General features: G+C 53.8%; 3 protein-coding genes across 10 annotated transcripts; 1 reads left to right on the plus strand and 2 right to left on the minus strand.

Moving 5' to 3' along the window:
• Positions 1 to 244: 244 nt before the first annotated feature.
• DHODH (dihydroorotate dehydrogenase (quinone)) lies at positions 245 to 3,829 on the minus strand. The gene is made up of 8 exons (XM_032195339.1): positions 3,734 to 3,829; positions 3,039 to 3,238; positions 2,752 to 2,834; positions 2,041 to 2,228; positions 1,528 to 1,641; positions 1,038 to 1,191; positions 807 to 966; positions 245 to 698 (listed from the first exon to the last, which is right to left on the minus strand). The coding sequence occupies exons 1-8, from the start codon at positions 3,749 to 3,751 to the stop codon at positions 644 to 646; spliced, it is 972 nt and encodes a 323-aa protein (XP_032051230.1). The 5' UTR covers positions 3,752 to 3,829; the 3' UTR covers positions 245 to 643.
• A 542-nt stretch (positions 3,830 to 4,371) lies between these two features.
• On the minus strand, positions 4,372 to 13,213 carry IST1 (IST1 factor associated with ESCRT-III). 3 transcript variants are annotated; one of them, XM_032195825.1, is made up of 10 exons: positions 13,083 to 13,213; positions 10,805 to 10,904; positions 9,955 to 10,135; positions 9,630 to 9,717; positions 9,224 to 9,307; positions 8,700 to 8,810; positions 8,130 to 8,336; positions 6,954 to 7,046; positions 5,756 to 5,804; positions 4,372 to 4,728 (listed from the first exon to the last, which is right to left on the minus strand). In XM_032195825.1, exons 2-10 carry the CDS (start codon positions 10,890 to 10,892, stop codon positions 4,529 to 4,531), a joined length of 1,101 nt encoding a protein of 366 aa, XP_032051716.1. In that variant the 5' UTR covers positions 10,893 to 10,904; positions 13,083 to 13,213; the 3' UTR covers positions 4,372 to 4,528. The 3 variants fall into 3 exon arrangements, with proteins under 3 accessions (XP_032051716.1, XP_032051715.1, XP_032051714.1); XM_032195824.1 differs by lacking the exon at positions 13,083 to 13,213 and adding an exon at positions 13,000 to 13,071; XM_032195823.1 differs by lacking the exon at positions 13,083 to 13,213 and adding an exon at positions 12,971 to 13,049.
• A 541-nt stretch (positions 13,214 to 13,754) lies between these two features.
• Positions 13,755 to 27,107, plus strand: ZNF821 (zinc finger protein 821). 6 transcript variants are annotated; one of them, XM_032195383.1, is made up of 7 exons: positions 13,755 to 13,818; positions 15,067 to 15,158; positions 22,962 to 23,087; positions 23,572 to 23,714; positions 24,291 to 24,395; positions 25,320 to 25,486; positions 26,192 to 27,107. In XM_032195383.1, the coding sequence occupies exons 2-7, from the start codon at positions 15,119 to 15,121 to the stop codon at positions 26,844 to 26,846; spliced, it is 1,236 nt and encodes a 411-aa protein (XP_032051274.1). In that variant the 5' UTR covers positions 13,755 to 13,818; positions 15,067 to 15,118; the 3' UTR covers positions 26,847 to 27,107. The 6 variants fall into 6 exon arrangements, 2 of the variants coding, with proteins under 2 accessions (XP_032051274.1, XP_032051275.1); XM_032195384.1 differs by lacking the exon at positions 13,755 to 13,818 and adding an exon at positions 13,972 to 14,012; XR_004253800.1 differs by lacking the exons at positions 13,755 to 13,818; positions 22,962 to 23,087; positions 23,572 to 23,714; ... (1 more) ...; positions 25,320 to 25,486; positions 26,192 to 27,107 and adding exons at positions 17,232 to 17,425; positions 18,225 to 18,303; positions 18,709 to 19,335 and having other exon boundaries at positions 15,098 to 15,158.
• Positions 27,108 to 27,125: the final 18 nt, after the last annotated feature.

Below are 27,125 nucleotides of genomic sequence, written 5' to 3' on the forward strand. Positions count from 1 at the left end.
AACAAGTGACAGGGCGCAACCGGGGCTGTCTCCAAGCTCCAGCAACAACAGGAGGAAGCTGCTCCTGCCTCCTCCTGAGGGCACCGATCGGGCACAGGGCTGCGTGGGAGGGCCTCAACGACCAGCAAGAGAGGCACGGGGGAGAACAGAGAGCAAGGATCCCCCTCAGCTGAGGAGAGCCATCCCCTGGAGTCTGACCAGCCCGAAGGGCATCCCCAGAGCAGGACACAGGACCAGGTGAGCCAAACGTTTATTGACACTCAGGCAGGACCTGGGGAGCACGGGTTTGTAACAGCACGGTGTGCAGAGCGGGACAGGGAGGATGGACCCTGCTCTGGAGACTGCACTGCAGGAGGACCCAGAGCCAGCAGCACAAGCTGGCTGCAGGGTCCCTGGCAAAAGGGACACCCATCACCGCACAGCTGGGGAACCAGCCCACAGGAAAGCCCTGAGCAGCTGCGGCAGCGTGGAGGTCCCTTCCCCTGCTTCCCACCAGTGCAGCCCCAGCTCCACGTAGCGCTAGCCCTTCCCAAGGGCCCAGAGCAGGACCTTGTCTTGGTCCCAGCCTGCCCACGCTAGAAGCATCACGGCCGTCCCTGCTTTGCCACGCTTCCTCCTGGCCAGACCTCGGTCCTGCGATGCGTCAGCGCTGGTGATCTGCTCCAACTGCCTCCATGACACTCTTGAAGCCCTGCTCCCTGATCAGAAACAGCGCGTGATGGCCTGGCTGGCATAGCCCCGCGGCACCAGCACGCAGCTGCCCAGAGCCTCCAAGGCCCCAGGGGGGCGGCCGGCCCCTCCCTCACCTCAGCAGCTCCTCCAGCTCACGCTTCACCACGCCCACCACCAGCGGCCCTTGGTACACGAGCGCCGTGTACAGCTGCACGAGCGAGGCTCCGGCTCGGATCTTCTCCAGGGCATCACGGCCGCTGCTCACCCCACCCACGCCGATGATGGGCACCTGGCCTGCGGGCAGGCAGGGGGGCAGGTGAGCGGGGCGAGGCCAGCACACGCCCCCAGTCCCGCCCTGCCCCTACCTTGGGTGAGGGCGTACATCTCCCTCACTGTCTGCGTGGAGAGCTCCCGCAGGGGCTTCCCACTGAGGCCCCCAGGCTCCAGGCGCTGCATGCTCTGGAGGCCCTGGGGCCGACTGACGGTAGTGTTGGTGACAATCAGGCCGTCCACACCTAGCTGAGGGACGCAGCCGTGTGAGGACCCATCTGCTGCGAGCAGCCCCTGAGCCTCATCCGTGAGCTGCCAGGCCAGCCGGGACTCCCCCCAGCACTGTGCCCAGAGACAAAGCAGCCGCCACTGACTGCACAGTCCCTGGGGTCTGCTGGGATGCATGCAGCTACTCGAACACTGACTACAGCCAGCCAGAGCTGCTCGTCTGCCTGTCCCTTCAGAGGTCGCTCGTCAGGATCACCAGCATCCTGCCCCACGCTGAGGCCAGGCAGGGGGTGCACAAGCCCAGCTCCTCAGCAGCCTCCCCTTCCCACTGCCGTTGTGCCGCCCCCGTCCCCTCACCTCGCACACGACGCTGGCTATGTCCTGCTTGTCCTGCAGAGTAAGGTCTGGGGCAATCTTCACCAGCACAGCTGGTTTGTGCTTGCAGGGCAGCGTGTCCCTCTCTGCCAGCACCTGCGGGGTACACACAGGGACACGTGGCAGTGTGTGGGGGACACGCACCTCCTGCTCTGGGCCAGGGGGACCATGTGCACCCACAGCCACAGGGACAGACCCTGTTGTCCCCACACTGCACCACCCATGGGACAGGCACCCAGCAACACGGCCTGGGGCACACAACACACACAGTTGTGGGGCAGAGGCAGGACTGCGGTAACTCCTGATGTCATGGGATGCTCCTTGCAGGAGCAGAGCAGAGGGCAGTGCCTCGCTGTTCACCTGCCCTTTGCTGGAGTACAGTGCCCTGGAGCACCCAGCGCCAGCCCATGGGATCAGTGGCCGAGCAGGGGACATCTTGGTGGCTCTGCCCACTGCCCCAGGGAGCCACACTCCTCCCCACGCGGGGTCACCCACCTTGGTCAGCAGGTCCCGCAGCTCAGCCTTGCCCTGCAAGTCCCGCAGCCCTGGGGTGTTTGGGCTGGACACATTCACAACCAGGTAGTCTGCCAAGGGGCCCAGCACTCGGACCCCAGCCACGTAGTCAGCTACAGCATCTGCAGAGCTCTTGTTCTTGCCCAGGTTGACTCCGAGAGGCATCCCCGCTAGAACACAGACACATCTGAGCCAGTGCAGCAGGACCAACCACCATCCGAGGGGCCACAGGACCCGACAAGGGAGGTCCCATACTAGCTAAAAGCAATGTGGGGATAAACAATCCAAGAGTTTGATGGGGCTGGGACCTGAGACTGTCCTGCAGCCCCAGAAGTATCACTGTGGCTGGCATGGTTAGCACCTCCCAGCACTGCAGCCTCCAGCTGGGCCACCCAGTACAGGCTGCCTATGGAAACGACCCAGATGGGGCCCTGTTGACTTTGGCTAGTCTCAGCTGATGCATCCATCCCCAGGCAGCAAGCAGAGCCTCTACTGCAAAGGAACGGGCACAAGAAAGGTGCTTGGTCAGAGCCTTGAGAGCTCTTACTGTCTAAGTACATGTTGCCTTGGCCAGCTCCTGGACGCTGCTCCAAGGCACTGGCATTGTACGCCTTCCCTGACCTGCAGCTAGCTGGAAGACCCCCAAATCCACCCTGCCAACCCCCAGAGCAAAGGTTTACAAGCTTGTCTCACCATCAGTGAGCTTGCGCTGTGTCTCCTGGCGGGCCCGCAGCCTGCGTTCCACTGCAGCGTGGCCGTGACTGTTGAATCCATACCTGGAACAGAAAAGACAAGGTTCAGTGCCAGGCTGGTGCACCACACGGGACACAGAATTGTGAGGAAGGCTCCACAGCTCCACTCAGTGCACCCAGTACAGCTGCAACCACAGAGCAGAGGACGGCGCTGGGGCCACCCGAATGCCTCCCCACACCGCCAGCCCGTCCCGCCAGCACCCGGCCAGACACCTTGCGCGTCCCCACCTGTTAATGACCGCCTCGTCCTCCAGCAGCCGGAAAACCCTGGGCTTGGGGTTCCCCTCCTGGGGCTCGGGTGTGACGGTGCCCACCTCCACGAAGCCGAAGCCCACCTTGTACAGCCCGTCCACGGCCTCGCCATGCTTGTCGAAGCCAGCCGCCAGGCCCAGCGGGTTGCGGAACCGCCGCCCGAGGATGCGCACCTCCTGCGGGGCAGCGCCGCCTGGGGACACCGGCCCGGCCCGGGGCCTCGCCCCCGGCCCCTGCCCCGCACCGGGAGCCTCCCCGCGGGTACCCGGCCCCGCCACCTCCCCCCGCCCCCCCCGAGGCCGCCCCCGAAGCCCCGCCGGCTCCTCCCCCCGTCCCGCCGCAGAGCCGTACCAGCGCGGGGCCGTCGGGGCGCGCAGCCGGCAGCAGCCCGCAGGCGGCGGCCCTCAGGGCCAGGCCGTGCGCGGTCTCCGGGGGGAGGCTGCGCAGCGCGGGCAGCACCACCGCCTGCAGCCGCTCGTCGCCCGCCGCCAGCGCCGAGCCCAGCAGCAGCCCGCAGCCGCCCAGCGCCGCCGCCAGCGCCCGCAAGCGCCGCTGCGTGAGGCCGTCAGCACCGGAGCGGGCACCGGCACCGGGACCGGCCCCGGCCCCGAGCCCGGTACCGGGCCCCCCGTCCCGCTCCCGCCGCCCCCCGCCCGGCCCCGGCCGCTCACGCGTAGCGGCGCCGCCATCTTGCCCGGCCCAAGGTGTGCAGCGGAACTTCCGGGAGCCCGGCCCAGGGATTGGCGGAGGCCGAGGCAGCCCAGCCAATAGAAACGCGGAGGGGCCGGGCGCGGGAGCCCCCGGGAAGCCCCGCCCCCTCTACCGGCAGCCCCGCCCCCGACCCGCCCCCGCGGCCAGCTGGGAGCGGCCCCCCTGGGCCCCGCCGCCCGCCCCCCGCCACATCCCGCCGGGGCCGCACAGGTGCTGCAGGGGAAGGGCATCGCTCCTCGCAAGGGTGCTGCCTGCCTCGGCCCCCAGTAGTTAAATCTTACCCAAGGGACTTTTTAAAAAAAAAAAAAAAAAAAAAAAATCAAGAAAATCCCCCTCTCCACACGCACCATAAGGCAGCGCAGGGCACCTCGAGGCTGACACTGCCCTGGAGCCCACACACACACAAGGAAGCCTGGTGATCTTTCAACCTTCATCACCCCTCTCTGGGGAAGGCAGCACAGCTGCTGCGGCCGGCCGGGAGTGGCAGCCACAACGTCCAACACGGGTTTCCTCTATAGCTACCCGAACTGGTGCAAACCGTTCCCTGCTTCAGTCTCACAAGGCTCCCCACAGTTCAACTCCTGGAGCAACGACTGGGAAAGCTGCAGCATTTGGTTTAAGTACAGCAGGAAGAGAGCTCAAAAAGGAGTGTTCGTTTGAGGTTAATATAGGAAACCGATTTCAGGGGGGAGTGTTTTAGAGAGAAGTTAATCACAGCTCCTGCCCTTCTCACAGGAGTTAGAGCCCACTCAGTCTTAGGTTTTCTTCTTTAGCTCCTCAAATCTCCGAGAAAGATCATCAAAGTCAATGTCTTCAGAGGCAGAAGAATTGGTGCCAGCAGATGCTGTTGGCAGTGTGTCCGGCACAGAAGGTAACTCAGGCAACACAAAGTTATCAATGGTATTAGGAGGTCCAGCTCTTGGTTTTGGAGAAGGTTCTGACTTGGGTCCAGGCCCTATTTAGAATAAAAGGAGTATCATTTCACCTCACTCATAATCACACTCATTAGGCCAAAAAGAGACACAAAAGAGACACAGAAACACACGCAAGAAGATCCTGCAATCAAAAAGGCAGCACCAATGACCAGTGGTCACACAGCTCCAACTGCACTTAGGCTCAGTGGGGAAAAGGTTTATAAGACCGTGACAGACCTGGACTGGTGACCCCACCCTACAGATGTACTCAACTGCAGAAGATGGGCTGCACCATGGGGATTCAAGTCCCAGTTTTCTCCATTCCAACACCCCCTAAAGGGACACGTAGGTATCATGTGCTCCTATCACCCAGATGTCAAACTGAAGTGTACCAATCCCAGTGCAACGGCAGGCCTACCTCCATCATTCATACACCACCACTTTCCGAAGGACTCCATGACTGTCAGAAATCCTTGCTGGAGCTGGCAAGGGTTTACTTACTTTAAAACCTACTCTGCCCTTATCTGCTACAGATTATAAGTGCTTTCAAAGCATACAGAACAGAAGCACGCTGTACAAAGCTGAAGAAATTGTGACCCAATTACGATACATGAAGCATCTCAGAAGCATGTAGGCAGAGGGACAGAGATACCAACTCCTCCTGCTAGCCCTGCTGCACTGCATGCGGCCTCAACGCTGACACTAATACAAGCGTATCTACCTCTCAGGGCTTACTTCTTTATTTCTGTTCCTGCAAAAACTGTTATATAAAAGTATATTATCATTTTAATCTGTTGCTTGCTCATTTTATTCTGCAAACTGATGAGATAAGCTGAAGGCCTAGTACTGACGCCAAAGTCAGACTCTAGTTGTTGAGTTTCCCAGATCCAATGTGTTTGAGAATACTCTCCACTTCTGCCATAGGCTTCTCCCAACACATTTTGAAAGCAGGATTTGAGTCCAGTTCCACACATTATTCCCTATAATGAAAGTTCACTCCCAGGGATGCTAGGATATCCCAGCCTTACTCACAGCCCCAAACCACCCCATGCCTCTTGGCATACTCACCAGCCACCGGTGCAGAAGAAGCATCCTTGTCAGCGTTAGGCTCGTCAATCTGAAACAGGCTCTCAGTTACTATCATTCTTTCCTAGCAGGCACAGAATCCCCCAGCTGTACAGGCACAACTCGTGCAAAAGCAGCCACACTCATGCACAGCAATGCATATGCCACACCTCCCCAAGAAGACAGATAAACCCTTGCTTCCAGCACACTCCAAAGAATCTGTATCTCTTCCCAAGAAAAGGGGGCAGTGCTTCTATTTCCCTGTCCCTCCTTGTCAATCAAAGCAGCTTAATTGGCCATAATTTGGTACTAGATAAGCAGCACATCTACTACCAGGTCTAAACATATTTATCAAGGACAAAAGTGGGAGAAGACTGCCCTCTTCATCCACGTAAGCACAGCAACTGCTTCCTTTCACAAGCAATAGATGAGCCCTTGCGATCAGCAGCAACGTAAGAAACGATCTCTTCAGAAGTCTTGAACCCGCTAGGACAAAGGCCCACAGCATGGTCAGTTTTGCTGGAAGAACTCCTCCTTCCTGCTGGGCTGCAGTCAGTGCCATCTATCTGCACCTAGCTGACAGCTGCTGTACCTGTGCCTGCATCTCCTGGACTCAAAGGTACGCACAACTGTTGGGCTACACTTGTTGCTATTCATGGCATCGCAGAGACAAACATGTCACCAAAAAAAAAAAAAAAAGATGTGATCATGAACTGCAACAAAACCAAGCATGGAAAGCAAACTCCAGACTCCCCTTTTTTCTCCCCGAGGACTTAGAAAAGTCTGGGAAAGGAAGAGTGCTTAAATGTTCTTCAGCTGGGTCAGCCAAAATTTTCATCCAGACTACCTATGTATTAGTTCAAACGCCATGAGACAGACTGAAAGTGGTAAACCTGTCACGTTACAAAAATAGGATCCAGGGTCTCTGCTCATCAACTGTTTATCATCGTTTTAACAACACGGTAAAAATAAACCTTGGCTTTCCTCTGCAGTTAAAATACACAGAGGAATGAGGAACTTCTCACAAGACTCTTTCTCATCACACACACCCAGCTATTCACCACACCCAAAGCAATGCCGAGCACCACCCCAAAAGCTCCAAAGGTCGATAGCAACGTGCTTAATGAATGGCTTCCACTGCCCTCCTCTCAAGTTTCCCTCTGCTGCCCACAGCGGTGGGTGATTCAGCTCAGGCACTTACAGATTCGTATGTTGGTGGGTTTGCTGGAATTGGTGGCGGATGAATGTTAGTAAAAGGCTGGTAGGTCCCCACCGGCAGGCCACTGAAGTTCTCCTGTACAGAGAGAAATTGAACAGTCACGCGCCAGCCAAGTCACCTGAGAGCCACCATGGGACACAATACATCTACAGCTGCTACGGGAGTCAGAGAAAGTGGTAGTTTAAGGTAAGTATCCAACTTGACATAGATTATGCTCACTAGGAACAGATTCTCAAGTATTAATCAGACACAGTCACCTGCAGCCACTGAACAGCACTACAAGTTATTCTAAAGAACCATCACGAGTAAACACTTCATCCCATGCAGTATTATAAATACCAGATAATAAAAATGTGGAACACTCTGCCTTAAGCATTCTTGAGCCATCTCTCCTGAGTGCAACACCACAGAATGGGAAGGAACTCTCTATGGTTCACCGAAGGCTTTGTATGTATTACCCTTACTTGTAAAACAACAGTGCCTCAAAGGTCTAGACTTAGAGCAAGTCCTCAGATTATTTATGCCTGGGTCTTCAGCCTGCTAACGGTACTTGGCCCAGATTTTCCATGAAAAACACCACATTGCTGGGTCTTTATTAAGATATCAAGCCAACCCGCTGTTTTGCCACTCCCCAGATATCCTGTTAACAGCCAAGAAAGGTGCTCTTTCAGGCTTCTGCCTTCCATTCCCACAGCAAATCATCTCAGAGCCGCTGGCCTAGTCCCCTCCCAACTTGGGTCTAAAGGCAAGGCACTTCTGCATTTTCCTTTGCTGTTCCCATCCCATAAAACTCACTTGATTTCCTTGACTGAACCTTGGCACGCTACCAGCCTACCAAGTTCAAAGTGCTGCTCCAACCCCAGGACAAAAGCCTGACAGTCAGAAGACTGCCTCAGGAGTTAGGTCTGGACTCCTCTGGTCCCTGAATGCAGAGGGCTGGCTGGAGAACAGTGGGAGGAATCTCCACAGTCAAGAAGCAACGAGAAGCTTCAGCTGTGCTGCCAACAATTTCCATCTCACGCAGTTTCACAGTTACAAGATGGCCTTCTGACACATCACGCTGTCAGGTACAGATACTTCCCAATCGGCAGGGACAGGGCTAAGCATCACAACCAGTCCTCCACAGAAGAAAGGCAAGCTCAAACCAAAGCCACTTACCGGTCCCTTTGGAGGTGGATAGGAGAAGGGTGGATTTGGTGACGGCATGGGCATAGGCATCGGCACTGGCACAGGCACTAATCCATCAAGACCAACCAGTGGGGCAGTAAATCCACCACCTCCTCCCCCTCCATGGCCGCCCTTCTTCACATCATCTGTGAATCCCACGTCAATCAGATCTGCCGCCACGCCTGTAGGGGCTTCAGCCTGGGGAGGGAAGAAGAATCTCTTTTCTGATCACAACCCTCTGAACAGCATTAGATGCAGGTTTTGTCTCTGGACAAGATGGGACAAAGCCAGAAGGACAGAATGGACAGCAACTGCATTAATGGAAGTCAGAAGAGAGACCAGACTGCAGCATGACAACAGCCATATACCACAGTATGGGAAGTAGCAGGGATCCTGCTATGCTAGTATGCTAGGACTGTACAGAAGGCATCAAAGCACAGCTACCACCAAGTTTGGTGCAAAGCTTCAGACTGGTGCTCTGAATACCCACCCAAGTACTAATGGGAAAATTCCATCACAGTAACACAGAAGAGAGCTACAGACCTGCAGTGCCTCACTCACCATCACCACCGAGTCAGGCTCGTAGGGCACATTGTAGTTCTTGGCAATCTCAATGAGGTATCTCTCCACCAGAATCTTGGGTGGTGCCTCCACACTCAGCTTGTGCATCAGCTGGAACACAAGGGTGCAGAGATGCTCACGAGGAACGGGGCAGCACAACACAGCCGGGCTCTGTCCCAGCCAGGGCCACCTGCCGTGGGGAGCACAGCGCAGCGCTGAGGAGCCTTTCCTCCCAGCACAGCACTGCCACAGGGGAGCCTGCTGGCAGCCACAGGGCAGGGCTCCCCACGCTCTGAGCCTCTCCGCCCACAGGCAGCACAGGCAGACCCCACCTGCCAGGCACCTCAGCACCATGCTCCTGTGCTTCAAGGCCAGCAAGCCCCAGCAGCGCAGCTGTCCCACCCCACCCTGCAGCGAGCCGCAGGCATCAGCCACTGGCCACAGGAATAAGTGGCAGAAAGCCACAGCAGACAGATCTGTTCTGCCAGCTGAAGCTGGCTGTAGCTGTTCTACCAGTTCATTACCCTGTCATTAACTGTTCCGATCTGGTTTGTCCGGCACAGCTTCCCGTACTCCTTGCTGTATTTGGCACACAGCTGGTCAGCGACCTGCAGCAGGAGAGGAACTCTGGGAACATGCACAGCCTTGCTTTCCCCCAGCCACACGTTCCACATTTCCTGCAGCCCCACAGCCCTCCCTGCCTCTATTTGCTCTCATTTCTGGCACCAAGAGAGCCCAGCTCATCAGCCTCAACTGTCCCTGAGGCTCCACGGTTCCTTGTAGAAATGAAACCTGGGCCGGGGTCTCCACCTGCAGAGCTGGTAAGGTTACGTCCTTTGCCTTAAAGGCAGAGTCCCGGGAGAAAGCTTCCATCAGTTTCTCACAGTGTTACCCCCACCCTGCTAACACCTCTCAAACAACCCTACTCACAATCTTTAACTCAGCCACTTCTGACTGGAGCCGTGGTGCAGCCCAAATCAGTGTAGAGACCGCTTCTGCCAGGCCGGAGTCCAGCTCCCTAAGGACAACAGAAGTCTTTGCAGCCCTCAACCTGCTCAGCCTTTAAGTCCCCGACCTCCATTCCAAGCTCCAGAGACTTCCCCATCTGGGGAAGAAAAGGCCTCTGGAGGCCCTAGGACACCGGGACAAACACGGGTGCCATTCTGTATCCCAGGTGTGCCCCCAGCAGTTCCCCGCCCTGAGCCCAAGGGGCCTGGACCCTCTCCCACAGCACACCCTCTAGTCCAGAGCTTACTTCATGGACTGAATCAAGCCAAAGCGGGCTAGCAGCAGATCGCAGTACAGCTCCAGGATCTCCATGGCCTCCACGAGGTAATCTTCACGGATGATATGTTCCACACGAATCCTGGCACGCTCATCTTTCCCAGCTGCCAGATAATCTGCAATCTCCTTCCTTGCCTTCTGGGCCAGCTCAGCTACAACACATATCCCAAAGCCAGTCACTGTGCTGCCAGAGGTTGCTGCCTCCAAATCCCCCCGCAGCCCCCACCACACATATCCATTACCAGCTTCTCTCTCTCCATTGAGCCTCTGCAGTGCAAGACACGCAGCCACGGCTTAATGGAGCCTTTGTGTCTCAGTCCACACATACCAACTCACAGGAGAAAGGGCAGTGGGCTTTTGCCTGTTAGAGACACTTCTACACCTTCAGTTACCTTGCAGAGTCAATCAAGACCATGGGGTAAATCTCTTATCTACATCTGATCAGGGCAGAGCAGCCCAGGTGGGGAGAGACATGCACAGGAAATTCCTCACTGCGCTACAGGCACAGAAGGCCCAGGAGATGGTCCTCTGGGCAAAGTGGACCATCCCTCACACACAGCCCACAGCTGTGACCCCGCACACCTTGTCAGCTGCACTCTGACACCTGCCAGGGAGCTGGATGGAGGCCGCACCACAGCCAACCTGTTCCTCTGGGGACCCACGCACCAGGGCAGAACACAAGGCCTGGGTCCAGCAAGGAAGAGCAGAAGGCTACTCCATCCTTGGCCCGTGAAACTCCCCCGACCCCAGAAAAATCATCTTCTCAAGTCTCCTGAGCCCCAAAAGCATCCTGGGTCACACCTACCCCCTCAAATACTCACTCTTCTTCTTCTCCAGCAGTTTGAGGCGATTGATGACAAGGCGTAGGTTAACTCGCAGGCGTTCAGCTTTGAATCCAGAGCCCAACATGATGAACAGGTTCTGTGGGAGAAGACGAGAAGGTCATCAGCACCAGCAACCGATGGGCACACCAGAAGAACACTGGTTACTGCTTTACTCAGAAAAACATTAAATTCAATGAAAGCAAATGCTGGTTCCTAGAAAGGCGACTGATGCTCCGTGCTTGTCAGCGTTCAGGAGGCATTTGGACAACATCGTCAATAATATGCTTTAACTTTTGGTTAGCCCTGAAGTGGTCAGGGAGTTGGACTCCACCGTCATTGCACTTAACAATTCTATCCTACGTGTCCAAATGAACAGCTACCTGCTATTCCTGAATCTGCTTATTTACAGATGACTGGGCCTACAGCACCACCGTTCCCTTTCCCACCTTACAACATTGCACCAAACCAAGGCCAACAGCAAACAGAAACTTCCTGAATATTCCCCTTCTGACAGACTGCACCTCAACCCCAGAAAGAGATGGGAGATGATAAAAAAAAAGTGCCTACTCCATAAAAAGGTACAGGGCTAGAAAACATACCCTAAAACGTAACTTTGAAGGCCTGAGTATATTCAATTTGGATAGCTAACGCTAGCCACCAGCATACGGTAAAATTTTAAGAACTGTGATTCTATGTTAGATTAACACCCAACAGCAATAGTCTGGGAAGAAAAATGTGAGTTCAACTCAGTAAGGCAAGCTACACAGCATTTTGAGGTTCCCTATCCTAGATTTCTTTGAAATGCAAATTAATATATATATATATATTAATTATTAATATAAATATATACTAATTATTAATATAAATATATATTAATTAATTATATATATATCACATCATCAGTAGCAGTAAGTATTAAACAGCATAAATAGCAGAAGACATGCTTTCACTCATTTACTTTGAAAAGCGAGACAAGTACACCAATGCCTGGAGATGCCAGCACAACAATCACACAGTCAGATCCTGTCCCTCCCTCCAACAAGGAAACAGCATTTTTAAAGAAGCACACAGGTCAACTGCAATTGCCCATCTCTGTCATATTAACGTGCAAGCCATAGAACAGCATGCAATTAGCCTGAGAACTGTGTAAACTAAGGCTGTGAACCAAGCTGACAGTCCTACCGTCAGGAGGAAGCTCTGTGTTCTCCCCACACTCCTCCTGTTTCCCAACCCTTGCTCTGGCGTTTCTCCAGTCTCTCGTGAGCCAGCTGAACTAATCAGTCGTACAGAAAACTAACTCATAAGAAACTTTACTACAGCACTTTGTTACGACAAGAAATGTTTGTCAAAAAAATCTTCCTTAAGGGTTTTCGCATTGAAAGACCTTGGCTTGTACCCGAGGGGCACGACAGAGCAGACTTCTGGATAGCGATAATGTTTTTGTACGTCACAAGTGGCTTGTATACAGTTTACTGCTTCCTAGCGTGCACCGAGTCTATTTAGCTGATCTCTTCGCACAGCAGTACGATTATCAGCGATACACGGAACCAACGAAACCCAAAGAACACCGATACAGAAAAAGGTGTGAGCTTGTCTGATGCCATGGAAAGTTTTGCCCTTCCGTAACCTGAGCCTCCAGCCCCGCAGTAACTCCGCAGCTCCAAGCAGCAGCCTCGGCACAAGCCGCCCCGTCTCTGTACGAGTAAGCGCCTGTTCCAAAACCCTTCCCGCTACCGCCGGGCTGCTGACAGGCTGCTGAAGGGCTGCTGAAGGGCTGCTCCAGCCCGCATCGCCCCGGCCTGCAGGCGGGCAGCGCTCTGCCCTGCCTCCGCCCGGCCCGGCCTTCCCTCGGGCATCCCGGGACGCCGCCGGGGCGCTTTCTCGGGGCGCTGCTCGGCCAGCGGGGCCCGGCGCGGCTGCCCGATGGCCCTGCCGAACGGCACCGGCCCCGCTCGCGGCGGCAGAGACCAGGAGAGAAAAGGAGAGAAGAGAGACCCCCCTCCGCCCCGCCCCGCCGCCAGGCCCCGCTGCGGGGACGCCTCACGGCAGCGCACGCCCCGGGCCCATCGCCCAGCCCGGCCCGCAGGCTCTCGGGACGAGGCCCCCTCCGCCCCGTCAGCACAGCCCCCCCCCGCCCCACCGGGCACCCCTCCCGCCGCTCACCGCCGTGCCGCCGCGCAGCCCGCACGCACCCAAAATGGCGGCCGGCCGCAGCGTCCCCCTCGCCGCGCGGAGCGATCCGCGGGGCCGGCACTCCCCGCAGCCGGCCTCTTACCCCGGACACGACCGAGCGGGCGCGGTGGCTACGGAGAGGCCGCGCGAGCCGCCCTCCGCACTGCTGCGGCGGAACCCGGGGCGAGAAGCGGCGGCGGCGGCACAGGAGGAAATCGCAGCGCCGAGGGACTACATCGCGGGGCGGAGGAACACCCTCGAGGGGCGGTGCCTTCGCGTCACCTCGAGGCACGCCCGCCGGGCCCCGCCCCCCGGCGCGGAGGTTCCGGCAGCGCCGCGTTCCGCCGGCCGGCCCCGCGCCGCCAGCCCCGCCTCCGCGGGAAGCGGCGGCCGCACGGGGGGCAGCGCCGCGCCGCCCCGCAAAGCCGCCCGCGGGGGGCCGGGACCGCCGGGGCCTGGCGGTGCCCGCGGGAGGGAGGGGCCGGGCCGGGCCGGGGGCGGCGGCGCAGCTCCCCGCCGGGCGGGGGCCGGGGCGGCGAGAGCTCGCTGGCAGCGGCGGCCGCGGCAGCCGGCCCGGCCGAGCGGCGAGGAGGGGGCCCGGTGCCGTGCCCGTCCGGGGCGGCGAGGAGGGGAGCGGGGCGGGGGGCGGCACCTCCCGCGGCGGCTTCCCGCCGGGCGGCGCTGCCCGCGGCCGCGCGGTGTCGGGGCTGTGGCGGCGCGGGGCGAGCGGTCCCCGGCCGGGCGGCGGCTCCCCGAGGCGGCCCCGCGAGGAGCGGCGCGCGGCGGGGCGCTCCCGGGCGTCCGGCGCCCGCTGGCCGAGGCGCGCCCATGAGAAGCAGGTGAGAGCTCGGGCGGGCGAGGGGCCGGGGCCCGGGGAGCGGCGGCGGGGAGGGCGCGGCCGGGCCGGGGCCGGGGCCGGGGCCGGGCCGGGGGCTCCCCGGGGCCGTGCCCGCGCCGCGCGCTCTGGCGGCGCCGCCATCTTGCCGGTCCGTCCGTCCGCGGCCCTTTGTCTGTCCGCGCCTCCGCGGCGCGGGTAAGGCGGGGCCGGGGCCCGGGGGGCGCGGGGCGGGGGCCGGGCGGGCGGTGTGTCCGTCTGTCTGTCTGTCTGTCGGTCGGTCTGTCCGGCCGGGCCGTCGTGCCGGGTTCCCCCGCGCGTCCTCCGCATCCTGGGGGCGCGGGCAGGGCTCCGTTCGCGGGGCCGGGGCCGGGGCCGCTGCCTGCCCGTCTGTCCGGGGGGTGCCGGCAGCCCCGAGTCCGTCTGTCAGAGGCCGGCAGCATCCCCGCGTCTGCCTGTCAGCGGCTGACAGCGTCCCTGTGTCCGTCTGTCCGTCTGTCTGTCTGTGGTGAACGTCTCCAGTCCTTTTGCCCGTCTGCCCGCGGGCGCTGTTGGCACCGACTCCTTCCCCGCCGGTCGGAGGGGCCGATGTTTCCCCGGTGAAGCCTGCGGGGTGCTGGCGTGTCCCCGCCCCGGGGCCGAGGGGCAGCGGCTGGCTGCGGGCCCCCTGCCCGGCCGCTCCCCTTTCCCTGCCTGCTCGCGGGCGGTCTCAGCTCTGGCCGTGAGGCCAGCCTGCTCGCGGGGTGCCGGCGGGGCTGTGGCCTGCCCTGTCCTGGGGCTGCCTGTGCCAGCCCAGCAGTGGCTGCCTCCGTGCCTGGAGCTGCATCCGCCAGGCGGTCGGTGCCTTTGTGTGCCTGGCGCCTGGCCCCTCCGGCTGTCCCCTGCTCCTCTCTCTGGGTCGGTTTGGTGGTGGCTGTGATTAGGTTTATGCCTGACCTGCCGTGGGAGCAGACGGGAGGCAGGCAGGGATTTAGGCCGAGCGCGCGGTCGCTCCTGAAGCGGGGCCTTCTCGGCTGCTGGTACGCCAGGTACGAGGTTGCTCGGAACTTTGCTTGCGATGGGTGGGGCTGCCCATGCATGGTGGTTTGTGAAACGCTTGTGGGTCGTGTTGGGTGCCGGCGCCGTGGTTGTGGTGATGCAGAATGAGCCCTGTAGGCAAAAGGATGGGGAGTGACCCTGAGGTGCCCAGCTGTGTTTGGCCAGAGACTCAGAAGGTTCCAGTGGTGTGTGTGACAGGCTCTTCTCTTCTCAGGTGAGCCCTCTGCTGAGGGAACGAACGCTCTGTGCTCCCAGGTCAGGGAAACATGTCCCGTCGGAAACAGACCACTCCTAACAAAGTTCACTGTGAGTATTATGTTACGCAGCATCGTGGGATCCCTGCCCCAGACAGATTGTTGTGGAATGAGAAGGGGAGGTGGGGAATGGTGAAAAGAGGTGCAGTCTGTGCGGGAATGGTTACTCACGGTTTCTCTTACGGCCTGTAAGAAGAGAAATTGAGCTCTGTGCATCAGGGAAACTGGCTGAGTCCTGACACGGCAGGACAGGGATAGGCTTGACCAAACAATTGACACTGTAAAGGTGTGCAGATGAGTGTATGCACAGGGCCTGCAGTTCTGCTTTGCGTTCGCACTGTCACAAGTGCAAGGTAGTATACTAAGAAATGTGAATCTGGGGCTCTGGCCAGTCTTGGGAAAGGAAGTTCCAGGTAGGGTGGTCTGTGTGCAGCTGAAAGCCTGGGAATCCCAGCTTCTGATCTTTGTTCTACCACAGACTAAACAGATTGGCATGGACGTGTCACTTAATCTCGCTGTACCTCAATTTCCTACCAGCTAATGCAAATAAAGCCATTTGCTCTATCCTTTCAGGGAATAGGCAGTGGTTAAGTCAATCAATGGACAGATAAATGCTATCTGTCAGATCATACTTGTCCTCTCAGAGCTGAGAGGACAAGGCTGTTTCTCCAGCATTGTCAAGAACCTGGCATTTGTTGAATAGTGAACGGACTGAAGATGCTGAACATCAGCACTTCTTGTGGGCAGGCTACAGAGAGATGTTAGCAGCACTCGGAGACAGCTGTGGGGATGTTCAGCTGCAAAGGGGAATCTGCACATCTACAGCTGTTGTTTGACTGACTACAGCAGAGGGAAGTTGAGGGTCTGAAGCTATACCCTTGAAACTACTCAGCTTTGTAGCTGGAGACGTGTTTGGAATCTGAGCCGGAATGAGGAGAACAAATTCCCACTTCTGTAGACATGTGAGAGCAAGGCTGATGAGATGAGGGGGCCTAGGTTATTGCTAAGCTGTAGTAACTGTCATGACTGTGGGACAGAGAGCTGAGTGCTGCAGCCCTAGCAACTGCCTTACTTTGCTGATGCTGCTGGCTTGCACGTTTCTGTGTGTTTCTCTGTGGTGCCTTTATGTATGGATATGGCAACAGAAATCTATGCATGCTGTTCTCTGCTAGAAGAAAACACGTCATGATGTAACCTAACACTCCGCACGCTCACTGAGTGTAGTGGGGAGAATTACCTCTGTGTGGGATTTGAAGGCCCCATAGGCAACAAGAGGTGGATGTGGGAGAGCTGAAAAAGCTCCTTGCTGGCTAGCGTGAGGGCGATGTAGAGGTAACTTTTGGTAGCTGTGCTGAGTCGTGCTCTCCCATTCCTGCTTCTGTGTGCTGGGTTCCACAGTGGGCAGAGTATCGCTTTGGTTTGTCTGCTTGGAATTGACTGGTTTGTCTGCTTGGAGTTAGAGAAACTTTAGACGACCCGTGTTTTCTCCTACAATGCCAGTAACACTTCTGTCCACACACATTTGCTTCTGAGAGCGCCCAGATGCTACTCTTGCTGGTTAGATTAGACTTGTAGAAAGCTTGCATGTATGTTGCCACCTCTGGTGTAGAGTTATGGTCCCTCGGCCGTGGGGACCAAGGGGTATGACAGCTCTAAAGGTGTAGGTGGAGCTTCCATGGCGTTCAGGTGGGCTGTTTTCTCTTCTGTACTCCACTGCACAACGGTTATGTCCTCCAGAAGCTTGTACTGCTGTGTACAGGACTATACATGCTATGGAGTTCAGTTGTTGCATTTTTACATTGCACGTTGCTTTTTAATCTGCAATACAAGTGATCACCAGCCTTAGTCTTGGGGAAACCACCTGGCAAAAAGGCTACTGACGGGCGTGAGATAGGCCATAGAGAGAGGAAACTTGGGACCGGTTCACCACTTTTACGTGCAATGCGTAAGCTACAGACAAACCATTCAGTAGGAGTCATCACAAGCAGCGAGTAGGATCACAAGAAAATAAAGGGACTGAAAGATACAAGAAAATTACAATGGTGATATCTCCTCCTTGAGATGGAAATCTTGTGTGTCTTATGATGAACACCACCAAATCGTTGGGACTTCTCTGTCTACCTAGCCTGCTGTGTATCTGGAGGGCCCAGAAATGCCAGTGCGCTGGTGAATGACGAGGAAAATCGGAGAGAACATCATCTCCAAGAACTGGGTGAGCCAGCAGAATGAGGAATCAGGCTGAGACATAGCAGGCACGTTACTGAGACTTCTTCACAGGGACTGAAATGTTTGGGAGGAGAGGAATAAAAGGGACAGCAGGTATGCAGCTTTTTATGCAGTTGTCTGCAATTGGGATCTGATTTGGCAGGCTGTGGGGCTGGGGAAGTGCTTTTTGGATTCGCATAAATGCTACTGTGAATATCTAACTGGACAAATTCATGGGAGGATGGTGCCCACTTCTTCCTTGCTTGGCTGCTCCATGTTATCTTCCTTCTCAGATTCATTTGGGCAAGCAACAGCTACAGTCTCCTCTCCCTGGCTTGCTCAATGCCACCTCTTTCCAGGGTTACTTTCCAGGCTTGGCATGGCCCTTGTTTGACCTTCCTCTCACAACAGGGACTGCTGACCCCACTTAGCACAGAAGCACTTCGGCATGCAGAGTGACTGGCTGGGAAGTTGTGTTGTTACAGATCAAATCATTTTAAATAGAAGTTGATATGTAAAGAAATTCAAAATAGTAGATAAACAACAGTAAAATTACTGTTATCGTAAACGTAGCGTTGTGTGTGACGGCCCGTCCATCTACAGCTTTCATTGTAGTTGTTTCCCTTTGGCAGGGCTGCAGCACATAATTGGCTCTTAACAATTTAATTTTGTTTTGCCACATGGTGCATGAAAAACATTCTCACCTGACAATGTGGTAAGAAATAAAACTGTAATACTGGAATATACTTATTGCATTGCCCATTTTGCACTGAACTGAAAAATGCAATACAGTCACATTGTTCCTGTGGAGATATCTTCATTCGTCCGTTTCTGTCTTTATTTTCTCCCAGACTCAAAAGTGTAAAAGTATAAAATCTTTCTAAGCAATTAATCATCTGATCTTGCCTTCAAGCCCATCCATTGCTGCACTGTCACTCCATCTGTTATGGGTTACTCCACTGTTCTTGAGCTTGCCAAGAATTCTGCTTCAGGTATTAGCGTGCTTTTATTTTCCCTCCCTGCTGTCCCATGAGCTGCTTCTCTTTCTATGGCTTCTACCCTTTGCAAGTGGTGCTTATTTTAGATCTCTTCAGAATAGCCTTTTAAAATCAAATTAATGGACATTTCCTAGCTGTATTTAGCATGGTCCCAGTGTCCCATTAATCCTCTGTCTCCTTCCTTCTCCCTCTGATACACACACACTCTGTACTCTTCAGTATTTCTTGAATTCTGCTGTCTATAATATTCCAAGTTTGAAAAGAAAGTATCTTGCAAGAAATAGCACCCAGCATTCAAAACTGAGCAAAAATTGTTACTTGCATCAAAATCCTTGGTTCTTAAAGGGCTCTGTGGGCTGCGGTTATATTAACTCTTTCAATTGTTGTTTTTCATTTCAGTAACCACTACAGCAATATGGACAACCCAAATAGCGATGGGGCAGGTGGACTAGATCCACAGTGGTGGACAGACTTGCAAATTTCAGGTCCAGGAAAGGAACACAGAGAAGACCTACATGAACAGGGACTTTAAATTGATGTACAAGGAGGGAGTAAAGTGGCTCATCTCTGAGAGACTTTTCTGTTTAGGAAGGAAGACAGGGGAACGATGTGGTTTCTTTTTATTTTTGTTTTGTGGATCTGGGGGTGAGGTTGTTTGTTTGTGTGTTTATTTTCCAGAACACCTGAGAGTTATCCTGCATTCATACAGTTCAAGAAGGAAAGGGCTCAGGAAAAAATCATTTCTGGCTGCTGCAAAGTTGGTGCATCACCAGGTCCTAGCAGTCATAACTGCCCCTGTTACGCAGTACCCCAGGGCTGCCCCCCTACCTCCACAGCTGCTCTCCTGGCATCCCACTCACTTACAAGATTATGGAGAGGAGAACTGGAATGCAAAGCAGAGGCATTTGTATGAGTTTTTCACTGTCCTACATCTCTAGCTGTTTGTAAAACAAATACAGTGATTTGTTCTGGTGTTGTGGTCAGCCTGCAGCCCTTTTTGTATTTAATAAAGAAAATTCTGGAGAAGAGTCTGTGAATTCAATATTGAGCACAACGTCCTTCACTGATAGTGGTGATCCTAAAGCTGTTGCCTGTCTTACTCCCTTTCCACATAAATGCAAATGTATTCAAAAGGGGGTGGAGGTGGGGGAATAAGTGTCTGTATGTGAGCGTGTGTGTGCGGAAAGAATAAAAACATAACCCTGTACCTGTCAAACCTTACAGCTCTAAAGTTTCACTGAAGTAGGACTTAGTCTATCAGTAGATGAACTAAACACTCTTCTCTAAGTTCCTTTTGAGACCATATTAGTATAATAAGAAATTTTGTATAAGTGAAAGAGTTTTTAAAAGTTGTTTTTTTTTTTCCCTAATCCCATGATGCCTTTTAGATACAGGCTAGTGGAGAATGCACAAGATGTTGAGTGCTAACAGCACTGGTTTGGCTAACCATTTGTGTTTCTGGCTGTAAGCTGAAAGTTCTCTGCACTGTACTGAGTCAGTGTTAGCTTGGTTCTGAGTGCACTGTACAGAAAGGCCACTGGCAGACATGATCGCTCTGTTGGTTGTTGTGATTGGTGTTAGTGTTACTGATAGGAAGAGTCCCCTCAGTCGTCTCCTCTAAAGATCACAGATTTTTAAAATCGTGACATTGCAGCCTGCCAATGTGGTCTGTGTGTCTGAGCAGGAACTTTTCTGCCATTAATCTCTGGGCTGCTGCTCAGTAGAAACGAAAGCCATCTGGAAGGAGAAAGGGAAAAGGAAACAAACGTGTAACTGCTTCCACTAGTAGTCGTGGTAATGTTTGGAGTCTTGTTTCACAATTGTCATGGGTAGCACATCCTCCACCATAATTTCACATCTGTCCTGCATACCATGTGTTTCCTCATTTCAGCATACTTTGACTTCCAATGCTCTTGTCTCTGGGCTCTTAACCTGGTGGTTCATGGAGATCTGCTTCTTGGAGAGGCACCATAATTCTGTAGTGTCCGCTGTTCGTACAGTTTGTATCTCAGTCCCACCAATGTGGTCCAGACATAAAAGCAGCGCTCCAGGTTATGAAAACCATTCAGCACTGGGATGCATTCCAACGTGGGCACATGTCCCAGTATTCACCATAGTGCCTGCTGCTTTCCGTGGCAGATAGATTTAGGGTGCTCTCCTGCACCTCTCTTCAGCCAACGTGGATTGTGTTCTCAAGTCCTCTCTACAGAAACCTTTCTCGTGTTTCTGAGAAAGACTGAAAAAAGCCTTCAAATGCTTTTGGAAACCTCCATGGGGATGGTGGGAACTCAAACTCCTCTCCCTCAGTCTCCGTGAAACTTCTGAAGGTCTTTGAAGTCTTCCGTAAATTATTGCTCATTAAAGCAATGCCGGAAATTTTGAGGTAAGCACCAGAAAGGCAGTGTGAGTATGAACATGGGGCTAAGCTGGCTGAAACAGTTTAGTATGTGGGAATACACCCCTCCTTAGAACAGGACTGGTGTTCTCTCAGTGGATCAAGAATGAAATTCCCTGATTACACTGATGCCAGTTGTGGCCCTATACTAAAAGGTGCAATTTGGTTCCAAAAGCTACTCTTTGGCTTCTTTGTTTTATGTTAAAAATGCACTGCATCTTCCATACTATTTCTGCATTTGTGCTTTGAGTAGTTCCTGGGAGTTACAAACCAGCTGATAAATTTAATCCAAAAGCTAGCCCTTTGGGAACTCTAGCACCTTGTCCCAAGTGCTCACAGCTCACCCACTGATAAAAACAAGTTATAACTACATATGAAACAAAGTCATTTGTTTGTTTTAATGTAAATATTAATGGTTGACTTTACGGAACTGGAAGCTTTCCCTAGCAGACACTGCTGTAGGAAGTTTTCTTTCAGAGGAGCTCAAGTAATCACTTTCTCTCAATGTGTTTGCTGTTGCCTGTTCTCATGCTGAGTTGAGGTACTAATTATCAGCATCTGCCAATGCAGCAGACAAGCACCTAAACAAGCATCTCAGCTTTCTGGGTTCACTCCCTTAATTTTCTGTTTTGAGTATATAAAGTATCGCTGAGATTTATTTTATCTGGGCAAGGCAAGTTAGTGAAGCAAGTTAGCCGTCACGTAAGTGGAAGAAGATGAGCTCTGAGCACCAGCTGCTTCTGGAGGGGCAGCTTGTCCCCAGTCCTCCTGGGAGAGAAGGTGGTGACAGCACACAAGGGACAGCCCTTGGTTTTAGCACCACTGTGGAAAACAGATAAGATGCCAGGCACTCAGGAAGAGATTATTTCTCTGCAAATTTCTCAAGAGAAAAAAAATAATTATGTCCTGAAGGAGAAATGTAAATTATGAAAAATGATATAAAAAATATCAATATCAAATATCTCTCTACAAATCCTCAGTCTGCTGAAGCATTTTGTCTGTAGAATGGATGAGAGAAAAGAACCACTGAACAGTGCAGAGAGGAAAGGGAATTCAACGTGAATGGGTGGGTGCTTGCTCACCCTGTAGAGGAGCCCAGCGGACCGCAGGCAGGAAGCAGGTGCTGCAGAGTAGCAACTTGATGCTGCTCTGGCGACAGCCAACGTCTGTAGAACGTCCAGGACATGCCATGGTTTGGGCTGTTGCCTGGTGATCCAGGTGGTGATGATCTAACTACTGGGCCGCCAGTATGCTGCAGTGGACATAGCACAGGGCATTCAGCTAATGATCCTTCTCTCTCCCCACCAATTTGCTCTCTCCAAATACCTAGAAATAACATAGGAGAGCCAGCATTTTATTCGGTTAATTACTACCTAGCTATGAAGGAACTTTCTAATAACTAAAGAAATTCACAAACACGCTGCATGGTAATTGAGCTAACGTTGAGAATGTTTCAGCGGAAGCGCATGATAAGGAAACATGGCAAATACTATACATGGATCCTGTCAGCGGAGAAAAGTTAGGATATTAATTGAAGTTGTGATTAAACTCTGGAACACCACAATTAAGGCAAGCATGCAGATTTAGTTTGCCATGCTGTTACACTGCAAGGAGAATACAGAGAGAAAAAGAGAGCCTGTATTTAAAAATCAGTTTAACCTAATTTGGGAATCATACAAGCACTAATGTCTGTGTTTTCCCAGATCCTAACGTGATTGAATTGCTTTCTAAATATCCTGATCTGTCACAGTACCATCACCCTGCCTGCAATAGCAGGGAATAGGACGTAATGACTTAGAAGAGCCCAATAACACTATGCGTGATTTGGGATACTGTTATGATCCCCGTGTGGCTTCCCCCCCACCTCCAGCTGTGCTGCAGTTCTATTGGCAGATAGTTTGTCTGGTAGAAGAGGAAGTCACCTGGGCACATATGGCAGGTATGTGGAGTCTTGCAGGCTTTTTTACATGTCACCAGAGCAGTATATAAACAGGATTTAGAGACCAGCCTGACATCCAACATTTCCCTTAGCAAGACTGATCTAGACATAGGGACTACACTTGCATCAGCAGGTACAGAATGCTGGTGTCATGGGGTCAGCAAGCAGAGCGGTTACTTAAATGCTTTCAGAAAGGTGACTTCAGAGGTTCCGCGCAGTGCAGGTGAGCCACCTCACGCCTGATGCATTTCTGGTAAGCTTTTGTGGTAAAATCAATGGAACGACACTAGTCTGACTCTTTGTCCTTGTGGCTGCCAGGGGAGCAAGTCTTTGCAGGGCTGGAGGAGCAAGCCCGCCAAGCCATGATGAAAAACAGCTTTCCTGGACCTCTTGGGGACCAAAGGCCAGCCATTCATCCACTGCAAGACCATGACTCCAGCAGCAGTGAGTTCTGCCCCTTCCAGTAATTGCAAGGTAGTGGACTGGAGAGACTCTTCCGAGGGCTGAGGTTAGGTGCTGCACAGCTTGCGGGGGTCCTCTGGGGACCATCTTACTCATCTCCTCCTCTGGGTTAGCCCTTGGCTCTTGTGCAGGACTCCGCATCAGCCAACAAGAGTGGGACTGCTCCCTAAGGGTAGGTGGGCCCGGAGCCACCACAGCGCAGGTTGGGCAACCAGCTCACCAGCAGGGTGCACCCCACAGAGCGGGGTGCTGACAGCAACGGGCTCTGCCCACAGATTGCCAAGCAAGGCTGGCTAACAGGACAGACCCGGGAGCTCCATGCAGTACTCTGGGGACTGAAGTTTAAACGAAGCATCTGGTCAGTGGGTGTGAGCAGATGGCCCCAGATGAGGCTTGTCAAGACAATTAAGGTTTATTAGTGCCCTCAGGGCCCTGACACTTGGAGTAACTGCTCTGTATGTTTCAGGTGGCAGTGATGATGATGAAACCACCCAGGATGAAGTCTCTTCCCACACTTCTGAAGAGGATGGTTCAATGATAAAAGTGAAGAAAGAGTTAGAGAATGTGGAAAAACCTGCAGCTGGAACCCCACTGATGAGAGAAAATGAGGCAAGTGTATATTGGCACTGCACTCACCTCAAGTTCCCAGGAAGAAGAGAGCGCGCTGGGTGAAAACACATCTTTTCTCCTCGGGGTGATTTCTTCCCTTGTCCCCACTCTCGCTTCCTCCAAACAGTATCTCCTGGCTGGAGGAAATAGTGGAAATGGTGTGAGGTGTTCTTGGGTTGCCAGGAACAGGAGACAAACTGCTATTCTCCTGCCTTGCTGAGATGCTTACGTGGTCTGTCCACCTCCTTCAGTGCTGGTACCTTTCTCTGACTGATCTCCCCTTCCCTTCTGCTGCAGAGCAGACCTTGCCTACCAGAGGCACTGTGCTGGCAAGATTATGGGTGCGAGTGTGGGCCACAAGGCTTCTCTTGCTTCTGGAGGCAGCAGGAGTTTTGCTCGGAGGATACATAAAGGAAATTTTAGATGGAGAACAGCAAACCAGCCCCAGCAGGACTGGGCACAGCACTTGATTTGGGCAAGGCCTGTGTGCAGGTGTTGACTAGATACTAAGGGAGGGTGGGGTGGCTGTGTGAAGACCTGTGTGCCCTACACCAAGGTGTCTTTCCCTCCCCTTAGGTTACCGAGAGTTTGAATGCTGACCCCATGCTGGGATTGTCCCAGTGTCCCCTCTGCCAGCTGGAATGTGGAAGCAGAGAGCAGCTCATTGCGCACGTGTACCAGGTAGGGGTTGGTTCCAAATGGGGGGATGTCTCTGGCCTTAAGCTGCTCAGCTGTCCCAAATTCAGGAACAGGCCTGGGCAAGGGCATGGGACGGCTTTGTTCTGATTTTTGCAGTCACAGAGCTGAACTGATCCTCCTATCTAGGATGTGACTGAAGTTTATAGCAGATAATCCACAGGGAGTCCTTGGTGAAAGAATCAGCAAGGCACCAGTCTGCACAGCTGGAGAGCACAGCTCCATCCCCAGGCAGTCACTACAAGCAGTTGCAGGCTGAGACAAGACAGTTCTTTCAGATCAAACACAGAAGCAATTTTTACATCACTCAGTGAAATAAGGAACCCTCCTCTTGATCGTTTGGTTCTTTATTCTGTCCCTTTATCACGGTTCCTATCCATGAAAACAGCAGTTCTTCCTCTGAAACAATTCCAGTACTGCGGGAAATCTATGCTGGGATCTTACAGGATTTTTGTCAGTACTCTCCTTCCAGCACATCAAAGTCTGTAACAGAAGGAATGAAACAGAGCTGAACTGACCACTTATCTGCACCAGCTGACTGTCTGTAGCTACCATCATAGTGAGCTTTCCCTCCCCAGCATCCTGCCTACTGCTGGTGCAGTCATGCTTTTTCTAGCAACACCAGCTGCTTAGATGCCTTTCTGAAAACAAGGGGCAGGTCGTATGATCTGAGCGTTCTGGCTCTACTTGTTTCTCTTGCACTGCTGTTGAACTGCAGGAAGGTATTTGATCTGTGACATCCCAAATGTCTTGCACTTAGTCTAGGAGCTGTAAGCCAGAGGTTTTAGTGGTTAAATGATCCTTTTCCAAGAGGCTGAACTAAATGGTTTGCCATATTTTGTTAGCACACCTCAAACTGGGCAGGGAGCTGGGCAGTTTGTAACTAACAACCTAGTGGTTGTTTTGCAGCACACTGCAGCTGTGGTGAGCGCCAAGAGCTACATGTGTCCTGTATGTGGCAGAGCCCTCAGCTCACCAGGATCCCTTGGGCGACATCTCCTGATCCACTCAGAGGACCAGCTGTCAAACTGTGCAGTGTGTGGAGCACGTTTCACCAGCCACGCCACATTCAACAGGTCAGGGTCGCCCTGGCTGGTGAGTGGGCTAGGGTACCCACAGAAAAGATTAGGTGGGTTGCCTTAAGTGACACAGGAATCATGTCTATGCCCTACTAAAGGCCAGCTGTGAACACCCACAATGACTGAGATTTCCTGGATCCCTTCCTCCTTGCAGCTCCACATTACCTGCAAAAATCTCCACGAGCTGTGCTGCTAAAAGGGTGTTTCTTAGCTCTGTGAAGAAGTAGGATTCTTCAGAGCACTGAGACTCTTGTCACAGAACAATCGTTGCTCTCCTTGCTGATCAGTCCATCAGACAGGGTCTGTGCTGCCCAGATGAGTTCCTCATTTCCAAAGCAAGACTACAGGCAGAAACCAAAATGTTCCTTATTTGTGTCCTCCCTGGTGGAAGATTATTCACTGACTAGGGGAACAGGGAATGGAGAAATCCAGAGATGATGGGGAGTAGCAGCTTGCTGGTTAATTCCTGCCCTTGCACTCTTCCAACTCAGGTACTGCTCTGGGCTAACCCTGTTCCTACCCGTCTATGCTGTTGATTGGTTTTAGGTATTCAGATGTGTTTGTGGGCAGGGATGGTTTAGCACAGGCCTCTGTCATGGGCACTATTAGGGGTACTGTTCACTGCAGCCTCCCCGTCAGTCCGAGATGAGGTCCCTCCTGTCAGCACCAAGTCTCTGACACTCTGCACTTTCTGCTTTCCAGTGAGAAGCTGCCAGAAGTGCTCAGTGCAGATCGCCTGCCCGCACCCCAAACTGAGGGCCCCTCCAGTGTCGAGGGGAAGGACGTTGCCTTTCACACCCCTGTGTATCCTGCGAGCATCCTCCTAGTGTGCAACAACTGCGCTGCGTATCGCAAGCTGCTGGAGGCACAGACACCTGGCATGCGAAAGTGGGCGCTTCGTCGGCAGAACGAGCCCCTGGAAGTGCGACTGCAGCGTCTGGAGCGGGAGCGCACAGCCAAGAAGAGCCGGCGGGACAACGAGACTCCCGAGGAGCGGGAAGTGAGACGGATGCGGGATCGAGAAGCTAAGCGCCTGCAGCGCATGCAAGAGACAGATGAACAGCGGGCGCGACGGCTGCAGCGAGACCGGGAAGCCATGCGATTGAAACGTGCAAACGAGACCCCAGAGAAACGGCAGGCCCGGCTCATCCGGGAACGCGAGGCCAAGAGGCTGAAGCGGCGCCTGGAGAAAATGGACATGATGCTTCGGGCACAGTTTGGCCAGGACCCCTCTGCCATGGCAGCTTTGGCAGCTGAAATGAACTTCTTCCAGCTGCCAGTGAGCAACGTAGAGCTGGAGAGCCAACTGCTGGGCAAAATGACCTTTGAGGAGCAGAGCAACAGTACACTGCATTGAGCTGCGGCCAAAGACTACCGCCACTGCTGCGTCTGTCGCAGGCAAACTAGCAGGCTTCTATGCTCAGGAGGCTGTTGTGGGTCCCTGGCTAGCTCTCCCCCACAGATGGTTCCGACTTTCTCCTGAACACAGGAGGAGAACAGAGCTGAGAGATGTCTGCCAAAGTAGTCCTGGTGGAAGCAGATTCTGAGGATACAGGCTGCTGTGGGGGTCAGCCACAGCTTGTGAACAGTGGGAAAATAAATTAATGTTTCACATTTATTTAGTCCCCTTCTTTAC

The sequence above is a fragment of the Aythya fuligula genome, chromosome 12 (assembly GCF_009819795.1).
Source record: "Aythya fuligula isolate bAytFul2 chromosome 12, bAytFul2.pri, whole genome shotgun sequence".
NCBI lineage: Eukaryota > Metazoa > Chordata > Aves > Anseriformes > Anatidae > Aythya > Aythya fuligula.

What these genes read in the sequence shown, in the direction of transcription:
- IST1 (XM_032195825.1), bottom strand. Translation starts at nt 10,892, where the DNA reads ATGTTGGGCTCTGGATTCAAAGCTGAACGCCTGCGAGTTAACCTACGC. An exon ending in TCGGAACAGTTAATGACAGG is followed by an intron (nt 8,811 to 9,223) that starts GTAATGAACTGG and finishes CTTGTGTTCCAG; the next exon opens with CTGATGCACAAGCTGAGTGT. An exon ending in TTCTTCTGCACCGGTGGCTG is followed by an intron (nt 4,729 to 5,755) that starts GTGAGTATGCCA and finishes TATTCTAAATAG; the next exon opens with GGCCTGGACCCAAGTCAGAA.
- DHODH (XM_032195339.1), bottom strand. An exon ending in TAGCCAGCGTCGTGTGCGAG is followed by an intron (nt 1,192 to 1,527) that starts GTGAGGGGACGG and finishes TGCGTCCCTCAG; the next exon opens with CTAGGTGTGGACGGCCTGAT. An exon ending in GAGCTGGAGGAGCTGCTGAG is followed by an intron (nt 699 to 806) that starts GTGAGGGAGGGG and finishes GTTTCTGATCAG; the next exon opens with GGAGCAGGGCTTCAAGAGTG.
- ZNF821 (XM_032195383.1), top strand. Translation starts at nt 15,119, where the DNA reads ATGTCCCGTCGGAAACAGACCACTCCTAACAAAGTTCACT. An exon ending in CACTCCTAACAAAGTTCACT is followed by an intron (nt 15,159 to 22,961) that starts GTGAGTATTATG and finishes TGTGGCTGCCAG; the next exon opens with GGGAGCAAGTCTTTGCAGGG. An exon ending in AGCCACGCCACATTCAACAG is followed by an intron (nt 25,487 to 26,191) that starts GTCAGGGTCGCC and finishes TCTGCTTTCCAG; the next exon opens with TGAGAAGCTGCCAGAAGTGC.